This window comes from Toxotes jaculatrix, chromosome 2 (genome assembly GCF_017976425.1).
Source record: "Toxotes jaculatrix isolate fToxJac2 chromosome 2, fToxJac2.pri, whole genome shotgun sequence".
NCBI lineage: Eukaryota > Metazoa > Chordata > Actinopteri > Toxotidae > Toxotes > Toxotes jaculatrix.
Window position 1 is genome coordinate 6,376,792 of NC_054395.1, and position 11,788 is coordinate 6,388,579.

Consider the following 11,788-nt stretch of genomic DNA (forward strand, 5'->3'; position numbering starts at 1 on the left):
AATACTAGTGTGGTCTGTTTGAATTTACCCTTTAAAACCCACTATTCCTCTGAACTGATGACTGAAACCTGAGGACAGAGAATTACTTAATAAAATCATGTAACTGTTAAGTTTGACTTTTAAGCAATGGGATCCAATTTATGTTAGAAGGAAAACTGCGCTTATATGGCAGTGTACCTTAACAGACACAGCGCTTTATAGCTAGCTTCTCATTAACTAATGCAAGACAGCACCTTGGTGGTCAGGAAGAACCAAGGATCAAACCACCAACCCTGAAGACACTGCAGAATGGTCTCTGACCCCACAGATGTACAAAATTAACTTAATTGACTTTATGTACTGCTGAGCAAGCCTGGATTACCAACCGGGTGAAGTGGACAACTTTCAAAAGTCAGCGTGGTTCAAAGAACCACACCACCATCTTTTCATTAATGTAAAAGTTTACCAGCATTTACACACCTTTAAGAACTCAAATATGTAGTGTAGAGTGTATAGTGTAAAAAGATACGAGAAAAAACTGCAGGTGGAGAGCACTTCTTTTATTTTAAATGTCATCATTGGTTTAGCCTGCATACAGTAACATATCAGCATATAACTACACAGTACAGAGGTGGACTGCTGCCACACCAGTTGCAGCTTGGCCAATATGTAACATCGACAGCCACAGTCAATATCTGACAGCCAGGCCAGCGTATTCCTTCATTTAAACTCCATTTAAAACTATTTATTTGAGATACAAAACCACTTGGATGCCTGTGTGTCAGCATTTTTCTCTACAACCACACAGACTTCAGTTAGGCAGCGTGGTACTTTACTGACACTGGCAAAAACAAAAAAGAAAAGAAAATACAAAAAAGAAAAGAAGCACATTATCTATCATCACAGGTTATACATTAGCTTTGTTGATACTCAGAGATAGAAAGTTGGCATCTGAAAAATACAAGATTGAAGTTGTTACACAAAATAAGGTTGGGGGAGGTCACAATTTGATTGATTCCTCAACCCCCTTTTGTAAATTTCAAGCATTTCCCTTTTTTTCTAAGACAAAAAAATAACAAACTCCAATTGATGCGCATCAGTGCAAATCCTATCTTTGCACTGTTTGACCTGTGTATGGCTTTAAATGGGGTTTAAAGACTTGGCGAGGTGAGAAGGCAATAATAACGCAAATTGGATGCAAAGCATTCAACATCTACATACTAAGATTTCCATCAGGCCTAGGACATGCAGACAGGGCAAGGTAGTAACCATGTGTCTGGTGATAATATTTAGGCACACGTTAGAGCTATCTACAACTGTGATTGGTTCTCCTTTGCGCCAATTACCCCGTGGAGCTCACACTTGGGTTTAACAATTTAAATGAAAAAAAAAACAAAACAAAACACAGTGGCACTATATAGAAATGGGCGCTTTTTTAATATAGCGAACTCAGTTCCTGTGTTGCATCATTAAGGCCTCCTATTATTTGACATTTCACTACAGGTGGCCACTAAATTCAGCACTAAGCATTATCTCCCTAACAGAAACTCACTTCATTTGTTCTGATTTTAAGCTTGAAAGGGATACAAATGTGTGCTTTTCATGTTCTTTTGTACACTTTTTTTTGTTTCTGTTATATAACAAGCACCAGGACGCGTTGAGGGATGAATGTCGATGCGAGTGGTTCATTGGTATTTTGTACTTCTCAGCGTAACCGTGCACAACCAGCACTTCAAAAAACACAAGGAAAAGTAAAGCACAATTCAAAACAATTCAAGATTAACAACATGGAGGTTTGTAAGGTTATGGCCCATAGTTTGTACGAGGAAGAATATGATGAAAAATATAATTAACTCAGTCACAGAGACAAAAGAACACAAACTGTAACAGTTTGATGAAATAAGTGATGGAACTATAGACTCAAGCCTCTTATAGAATCAAGTGCAGACTGTCCTAGCTTCTCTCCGGTCACCCAGGTAGGAAGTCTCCTGTGAAGACAACAAGAAGGAAAATTCAGGATTAGGCATGAATAAAAGGATTCCTCAGGTGTACCTGAGGTTTAATCACACAGCTACAAAATCTTGAGGTAATGAACTAACCTGACTTTATGAGAGTTTAGTATCTCAGCACGGCCCCAGACTGGCTAGATTAAAAAAAAAAATTGGTGTATGGATTTGTGAAAATTGGGAGTGTCCCGTATCTAAGGATGCTATGAAGGATTGTACTTAATGAGTTACGTAACAGAAATCAATTTTTTCATGTAAGGTTTAATTCACTAAAGATTTTCACAGTTTCTAACACATAATGAAATAAAACTCTTGAATTGTGAAAACCAAAAAAGAGCTGATTTCAAATAGTTGAAAAACTGTGTCTTTTTTCAAGCTGTCATTGGCCCATGCATGTCCATTATGTTTTTACTTTCAACATGGACTCTGCTTATCCACTTGAGGCATCTAAATGTCAAGGCTACGGTGAACTAAAAAACATTAGTGATGTAAAATAATGCTGTTTGTTTACTGTGAAGACTGTCAATGGATCAGTTTCAGGCAGATGTAACATTATGTACAAAGTGTGTCACAACTGCTGTCTGAAGTGCTGATGATGGGACACACACATATGCAGAAGATGGCACAGGGACCAGCAGGATTCCTTGACTGGAGTGGATGCAATCTCTACAGCTGATGGGATTCGATGGTTCAGACATCTTTGTTATTCTGTGAGACCTCAGTCTAAATTCCTCTGGTATTGCACCATTTCTGGCTGCCACTCTGGCATTTTCATTTTATCATGGTCACCCCTGAGCACTGATATTAGGCTGTAGGACTGCTGCAAACCCATGCTGATTTGAATCTCTGAAAATCTCTACTGGACTAAGAGTCACTGATGCATGTCTTGTGATAACAAGGGGGAAAATGCCCCTAAAAAGTTTAAAATTCCATGTGTCCTGTTTCAATATAAAATCCTGAGTCTGAGCCTATATTATTTTTGTGTGTGTGCGTCTGTTGTCTGTGTGTTTATATTTGTACTTCCTGCACACATGCATATGTGTTCCACCAGGTCAATGCTCCAAATGTGTCAATAAATAACCCAGTTCCCTCATTTTTGGTGATATGTGATGGTGGTGGACCCCACAAGATGTGTAGCTTAGGGGCCAATGACAACCTTAATCTGGTACAGTTTGTTCACATATTAACTTTACAATGCTAAAAAGTTTACTGTCACACTTTGATTAACATTAACCTACATTTAACATACTAAAAGTGGTTTAATATGCAACACGCTGACATATGACAAATATGGTTTTGGTGAAGGAGTTTGTCTGCACACTGAATATTACAAATTCCCAAAAAATTCAATTTCAAATCTTTAAGGCTGTTATTAAGCAAACATATTGGCCTGAAGAACATGTTTGACCATGAAGGTCAAAGTGCTGCATTATTCAGTTTTTAGGAACTTGAAATATTGAGCGTGTGAACTACCTCTTTTTTTCCATAGTAGTCCTTTGCTTAGAAAGAATTTTGGATCTATACTATTTGGAGAAAAAAAAAGATATTGACCTGTAGTTAGTCAAAATGTTGTCAATAAAATTGTTGTCAGTAAATTAAGGAGAGATATTCCAGTGTACAGGCAGTCCTTGTACTACAAAAAAACTCCCATGGGGGCAGTGTAACTTTCCAAGGACCACAAATGAGGTTTTGCATGTTTTAGCCTATTATACTAACATTACTATTGACCATTTTCCAAAGCATAATTTTTTAGACCTTTAGTTTTGCACCTCCCAGGCAGTTATTGATTTCCATTTATTTCATTACACACTTGAAATTAGCTTGGAGATACTTGAAACTTGCTTGAAATAGGTAATCAACAAAAGGCTGCCCTGACATCTGAGATTTCAAAGTCACCCCCCAAACAATCAATTTTAATTTAAAATCATTTTTAAAGCTACAACACCTAAACTCACACCATCATATTCGCTTTGTCCACACCACAGGAGAAACAGAAGGTAGAAGCAGGTCCTCCGTCTGTCAATCCTCCACCCAACACAACACAGTTAAGAGGTTGCTTTAATAGCCCGTTTTAGCCATGTCAGTTACATCAAGTTACACCAGGGAGGAGTAAGCGGCACAGTACAGAGGAAACAGAAAAAAGCTCAGACAGCTACTGTGACTGACTAGCTCTAGCATGATCCCAGCTTGCTGGTGTGTTAGCTGTGAGTACGGCAGAAAGGGCTACAGTACAACACAGTAGCTCCCCAGCTAGCCCTGTGAGTAGCTATCATGTCACCAAGCCTCTGTCACCTCCTATTTCACACTGCTGACTTTTGCTGTGCCCCTTTCTGGCATAACTGGGCCCTAAGAAGAATTTGAATTGTAGCTAAAACTTGCTAAACCATCAGATTTACTTACACAACGCAAAAAATAGGCTTTGGGATTTGTTTCATTCCAAACCCAGCAGCTCAACGTCAAAGATGAGGGTGGCGTTAGGAGGGATGATGCCAGGGTGGCCTTTGTTTCCATAAGCGTAGTCAGGTGAGCAGGTCAGCTTGGCCCTTTGACCAACACTCATCTGGAGGTGAGGAGGCAGATTGCGTTACAGACAGAGGAGAGAGAAGGAGGCAACAGGTGTCAGATGATCATACAGCCTCTGAAAGCAATGGTGAAAATATCTTGCTTTTAAAACGCATGCTTTGTTCATATATTAAAAAATAATGTTCTAACCTCCAAACACAGAATAACAGAGAACATGAATGCCAATAGCATTAATAAGCACACTATAGCATGTCAAGTACTGTATATTCTCTGAGGGGCTGAATGAGTGCAACCTGCAGAATTGGTGTTAGTTCACAAAGTTAACAATTAGATTGATCAAAACACATGTGCATTTTATATGCCCAGTGTGTTTCAAGGTCTCCAGCCTACCTGCACTACTCCCTCTTCCCAGCCTCGGATAACTTCCTGCTTGCCGATCTTGAACCTGAAAGGTTTGTCCCTATCACGGGATGAGTCAAACTTACGTCCATCTGTCAAGGAGCCTATGAGCAAGGAGACAGACAGAAGCTCAGACTGAGGATAAAAAGTGGAACAGCTGCACAACTTTTTTTCTGTGGGTGAAACATCCAGCTATGGCCTCTTAACATGCACAACATTACAGTCTTCATCACTGAGAGGATTCCTGCTGCAGAAACTGTTTAAAATATGGGAAAATACTAGCTTTCTGTGCAGATAATTTCAGCCTAAATAAACTATATTAATAACATTTCATAAAGACAGTGGAAACAAATACATCTTCCAAGCTTGTCTGACATCTATCTTTCCTGCTGTATGTATATTGAGCGCGCAAATGAAAGGATTCCAAGGATCTCAGAAATAGCCGCTGCAGCTGTCTGCAGGGTGGGTTTCAGTGTGACAGTCAGGAAAACGCAAGCATCAATCTGCAGAACAGCACCCCTCCAAGACTATTTACGCCAGAGCTATTACTGTTATTAGCACCAGCAAGGCAGCATGTGTGTGTGTGTGTGTGAGATGGTTTGGTTTGGTGTGGTGTGATGTGAGTGTGTGTGTGTGTGTGTGTGCGTGTGTGGGAGAAGGTGCAACATTGCGCATGTTGTTGGGCACATCAGGGGGCGGCTGGCAAGATGCAGCCTTTAATCCAGGCAGTGGAGTGGGTGTCCTGTCGTCTTCTGGACATCCATACGGCAGCCTAATGGAATTATCTGTAAGAGCTGAAAGGTCCTATCCGAGTATCAAAGGCAACGTGCATCAATAAACTGCTGTTCCCATTTCACTGCCAGACAACACAGTGTTGACATTTTCTCACATCAACCATTTCCTGCAGGCAGAGCCTTTCCAAAAATCTAGCAAACCCAAGTTTTGATCTTCACTTGTACATCTACATTTAAAAGGGCTTGTGTAACAGACTATCCTGTTTCATGTACCATTTAAGGGCTGCTTTGTAGACTGACAGGAGGGGATCCCGCCCAGAGAGGATATCCTGTAGTATGTGTTATATAAAAAAAAAAACATGCAGGCTTATGCCTAAAAAGAAATTAAAAAAAAAAATTTCACTGTGCAAGGCCCAGATTGAAGTTAATTTTGAAGCAAAGAGGCTTGTGTTACAGAGAAAGTTATGTCTGTCTCACCAGGCAAGAAGGCTGAGGCCAGCTTTGCCAAACCAAGAACAGGTGCACACAAGTATACAGTCCAGCCTGCTGTGAAAGAAAAGCCATCTGAAATCCCATTTTGCTGCTGCTGCTACATGGTTCATTATTAGTAGTCTTTAGGTTGCAGTGTCTCGTAGTGACTGACAGACCACAGTTGACTACCTCACCCACAGGCCGCAGTACGTCAGGCCACAAGGCTGAGTGTCGGACGTGGTGACGAGCAACACTGTCGCACCCCAAGGACCTGTACTCTCACCACTTTTGTTCACCCTCTACACTTCTGATTCGAGTCGGGAACATGTGTCGGCAGTGACAGTGGAGGATGAGAGGGAAGCTGAAAGCTATCGTGGACAACCCCTCCCGTCCTCTCTATGCCACACTGAGGAGGCTCAGGACCACATTAGAGCCACAGACTCATCCAGACACGTGCCTCAAAGCGCTTAGGGGGCTCTTTCATGCCATCAGCCATCAGACTCCACAACATCATGGCACCCAGCACCTCCTACCTCCACTGACTGAGACTCCACCACCATACACCACTCACAGCTAAATGGTTACCACAGATACACACAGATCTATTTTCCTATATCTATACATCTATTATTGCCAGATATGGCAATGTCTGGAACTGTTTTCACTACAGAGGTGGTTTTGAAGACTCTGATTGAACTCTGATTGTATATAGACAGATTTTGACACAATGATAGCGACATAACTGTGCAGGATGCAGTCATGAGACTTTACAGATGTGTAGCTGAAATCAAAACGAAGGCCGAGTTCAAAGATGGGTGTAGTCCGACCCATGAGTACAATGATGTAGTAATGACTACTGAGCACTCATGTAATAGTATAGTAAAAATGTGAACATGTTGACGTTGTGGCAGCTGGTGTGATCCTATCACAAGATGGTCTCTAGTTTAATCTTATTTTTCACTTATTGCTGATGTACATCTATACATCCATATGAAATCTCTTTCTTTGATTTTAACTCACTCCATTCCCTTGTGCTGCTGAGTCAAATTGAATTTCCTCTATGGGGATCAATAACGTTACATCTCATCTTATCCTGATACAGTTCATGCTAGAGGCCTGGCTCTGTGAATGGCAGTGTCTGTCTGTCTGCCAGTCAGTCCACCACTTTGCTCCAGACAGAAATGGGTTGGAAATGGATGGGTTGGCATGAAATTTAGTACAGACGTTGATGGTGCCCAGAGGATGAATACTAATAACTTTAGCTATCCTTTGAGTTTTCCATCAGCGCTATCATCAGGTTGACATTTGTGGTTTTAAGTCAAAGTCCACAACAGCTATTGGGTGGACTGCCACAAAATATGTTATATTCATGTCCACCACATGGTGAACTGAAATAACTGGAGATCCTCTGACTTCTCCACTTCACCACACCATCATCAGTTCAAAGTCTGATCTGTTCATTACTTTGCTTTATGAGTGAATTCCTGCAAAGCTAACAGCATTCCCATCAGCCTCACCTGTATGTTGGTGTTAATGATCATTAACAAACGTTAGCATATTTTCACGTTAACTATGATGGTAAACATGCTAAATATTACACCTCCTGCACACAAACCTGTTATCATTACGAACATGTTGACCTCAGCGTTTAGCTTAAAGTTAGCACAGCTTTGAACACTTAGTCCTGTTAGGAAATAATCAGAGTGACAACAATAAGTCACGTAGAAAATGAATCAGCAACTAATCTGATGATCTCATTTAAACTCTAGGATTGTTTACTGCTGTTCAGACAAAACAGGACCAGGGCTCTGGAATATTGTACTGGGCTTTGTCTTTATTTGTTGTTGTCTAGAGACTTAATGATGAATTGGCTGAATTGAAGAAAATCCATTAATATTAATCAATAATGAAAGCAATCATTAGCTACCAGTGTAGATATTATTCTGTTTATTGGTCCTGTATCTGTATCATGATGGCACAAAGTAAATGTTAAGAATCTAAAGCTACAACTGATGTGACGGAGCCTCTACAGGAATAATTCAGTGAGCTCATATACAGGAGGTACAGTGGGACTACTTCAAATATTCAGTGTCATTTAAACATTGTGTGTCTGTGGACAAAATATTACAGGTTTAATACAGTGCGTCTGCCATTATGTCTGTAGGCCAGACGGTTATAATCCGCTCAACTAAACGCCACCAACCCCCCCCCCAGAAACTCCAACAAAGACAGAGTAGCGCTGGAAATCAGACGGGATTTAAAACCCCACTGTCTGTCTGAGCTGTCTGTCTGTCTCTGTGTCTGTCTGGGCCTCTGAGTGAACCCCGCGGCGGAATCCGTCTGCGTCTCCCTTCCCCTTTTTTTTTTTTCGTAATTCTCTCCAGACAAGACAAATGACCACATTATCCACTGATCTTGGTGAGACTGTAATGGAACGCCTGGCCCAAACTGCAGCGCGCATTATTTTACGCAGTGGTGAATCCAGAGCGCTGTCCCCGGGACACAGCAGCAGCAGCACCACCACCACCACCACCGCTACTGCTGCTGCTGCTGCAAGAACATTATTCTATTATCCGAATATACTGAACGCAAATGTGCTTCCAGGGAGTGAGAATGCGGCGAAGGGGTTAAATTTTCATGCAGCCCAGTCGGTGACTGACAGTCATGCCTCTTTGCCCTACTGAAAAATCACTGCCTGGAAGGTTTGAGGCTAAAAAAAAAAAAAAAAAATGTCTGCTGGCATAGTTTAACGCACTCCACCGCGTTTAGGATTGTAGTCCAGTATCACCATAACCGCATGTTCCTGAGAGGATTTACAGTTTGCTGTGACACTGACAGGATTACCATGCTTGGGTATTTTTCATACGGGTGTAGGGGGACAGTTGCCCACAGCCGTCACTCCACTTGTACGGCCTTCATTAGTAGAAATGCCCAGGCTGAGTAGCTAAATGTGCAGGAATTGTCCATGCAACGCACAAGAACAAGTTTCGGATTGAGAACTCACCAACATAATGCACCACACACGTCTGTCCTTTTTTGGGGAAAGTCCTTCCTGTGGAGAAACCAAAGAGTCGCTTAATACAACGGCCGTACGCAATTGAGGCGGTGTTTTCTGCGGCTGTGTGAGATACACGCAAACAGAGAAGTGCAAACATGCACCCAGAAATGAACACAAACAAGTTTCCCTTCCGTGCAGTCGCTTTTTTTTTTTTTTTTTTTTTTTTTTTACCGTCGCCCGGAGTTATAGTCTCGATTTCGACTCCCATTTTCAGCGGCGTGTTCTGGAGCTCTCTCCCTGCACCCGGCACCACTCTTCCCGCAGTCTGTCTGTCTGCTCCTCCAGCGGATGTTCTCAGCTGTCTCTCTCTCTCTCTCTCTCTCTCTCTCTCTCTCTCTCTCTCTCTGCAGGGAGACCAGCGTCAATTCTTCATGTTACACAACAACACTTCCGCCCACCACCTCCAAAGTAAAAGCCGCACAGAGGCATTTCAGCCCCGTCCCCCGCCCCCGCCCTCTCTGGTGGACACAGTGGAGGTCCACATAACATGAGTCATTTCCATTAAAATGATGACTAAAAAATAAAACAAAATAAATGAATCACTCATGGCAAAAACAAGTCCATCCGGTCCAGCACAGGCCATTGTGCAAACAAGCATCACAGGGACACTGAGTAAATAAATAGGTGATAATAACAAACAGCTGAATGTGGACTAATTAAACAACAATGGTAAAATATTCATCAAATACACAATAATTAAAAGGAAAAATAAATGTAGACCTACAACTGTTCAGGGAACTCACAAAAACAACTCTTCATAGTACACTGAGGTACACACACTTGTCTGTGGTCAGTTGAGAGGAGTCTGTCAAAAATAGATGATTGAATTGATGATGAAATAATTGCTGGTTTCAGACTTACAGGTTTCCTGTGATGGATAAACAGATAAAATGAAAACAGTTTGATCAAACACTTTATAGCAAATCACCACAATTTCAACCAAAACAGTTCAGGTCTTAAAACTAGATTCTCAAAAATCTATTAGAACTTCATCACTACCTCAGTGATTCACATTTCTAACAAATTTGTAATTAAACAAATGATGTGAACACAAATGATACCTGGGGCTTTAAGGACCCCTGGGCAGTAGCCTCTTCTTCCTGGTTGATAATTCAGCCTTGCCTCCGTTTCTCTGGCACTGACAGGAGCATTAGGTGAGAAACATGCTTTTATTTTGAAGGCACATTAAGTCTGGTGATTTTTCTTGTATCTGTGACTAACTTGACATCTGGTAGGCAGTGTGTACATTTTAACACTGTCCAAAGTGTGTGTGAGTGATGAGTGGGTTGGGTTTTTTTTTTTTTCACATTTGAGGATTGAGGGTCTGTTCTGGCGAATAAAACACAGTAGCCTCACTGATTCATCATCACACTTCGGAATCATTCTCATAAAATATTCAGAAATGAAAGGGGCACAGATTAGAGTGCACTGACTGTAGTTCACCAGAGAACACTGCAGTGTAAAACTAATGAAAAGAGGGCGAGCGAGGAAAGTCACAGTGAGAGATGGTGCTAATTTAGGTGAACAGCTCCGAATCAAAGCATCCCACTGTCCCAGCAGACTCTCAGACGCTCTCTCCGCTCACATCACCACAGCAAATTTGCAGCCATAGCAACACCTGCATCTCACTTCCTGCAGAAAACAACAGCAGCAAGCGCTTATAATACTCACTCATGTTCTACTCTCAGCTGAAAGAGCAGTGAAACACATTCACCTTTTAGCTTTTCGACTTTCTAACTTTCTTCATGACTCATTAAATTGCAGCTCAGTAGTTGTTGTTGTGCTGAGGTCAGTGTACAAGAACAGCTAATTGGCTCCGACGCCACGGAGTGTCCACGTGGGTGTGCATAACCACAGAGATAAACCTTGCTTCAAAACACGTCAAGGTGAAGGAAGAAAGCATATCATCTGAGTATGAGATGTACAGGAACAAAAATATTTCAAATGTATGATTTGTGTTGACTCGAAATGACACCGACCGTCCTGCGAAGCAAACTCAGGCTTCTTATAAACAAAGCACAGTGAGTCATTCTTAGTTTGATGTAGTCAATAAAACTCTGCAGAACCAGAACATAAAGGAGACCCACCAGCAACACGTCAGACCAACACCTACATTTTATGAGCAACAGTCAAAGATGTAGTGAAACATTCACGTAACATAGATAATACCTGTGCTGCAACTACCATGCTACATGGACTCAGGACTCTGAATAAGATCTTATTAACGTATTAAATATCTTTTTTGGTGCACACACTTCATCAAAGGCGTAAGGATACAAGGTTTGTAATACCAACACAACAAAAGCAGCGTTTCAAAGATTTAAATGACAAAGTACATCATAGCATGATGGACTCAGCATGAATGCAACAAAATGCTCAGGTCACTGTGAACCTTCTTAATCTTCACACTAATCACATCTATATACCTTATTTATATGCTGCAAACAGCCTCTTGGTTTTGTCCAGTCTTAGCCCTGAGCATAAGCTAACTCTGTGCACATAATTAAAATGGTGTAAAGGTAAAAGTTTACTCAGTTTACTGACTGATTATAATGAGAACACAATCCCAAAAGTTGACAGGATCACTAGAATCCATGTCTCTCACTTTACGGCGGTGC

General features: G+C 41.3%; 1 protein-coding gene across 1 annotated transcript; it reads right to left on the reverse strand.

Moving 5' to 3' along the window:
* Positions 1–525: 525 nt before the first annotated feature.
* Positions 526–9,493, reverse strand: fkbp1ab (FKBP prolyl isomerase 1Ab). The gene is made up of 5 exons (XM_041060804.1): positions 9,342–9,493; positions 9,117–9,164; positions 4,899–5,011; positions 4,386–4,545; positions 526–1,967 (listed from the first exon to the last, which is right to left on the reverse strand). Exons 1-4 carry the CDS (start codon positions 9,376–9,378, stop codon positions 4,417–4,419), a joined length of 327 nt encoding a protein of 108 aa, XP_040916738.1. The 5' UTR covers positions 9,379–9,493; the 3' UTR covers positions 526–1,967; positions 4,386–4,416.
* Positions 9,494–11,788: the final 2,295 nt, after the last annotated feature.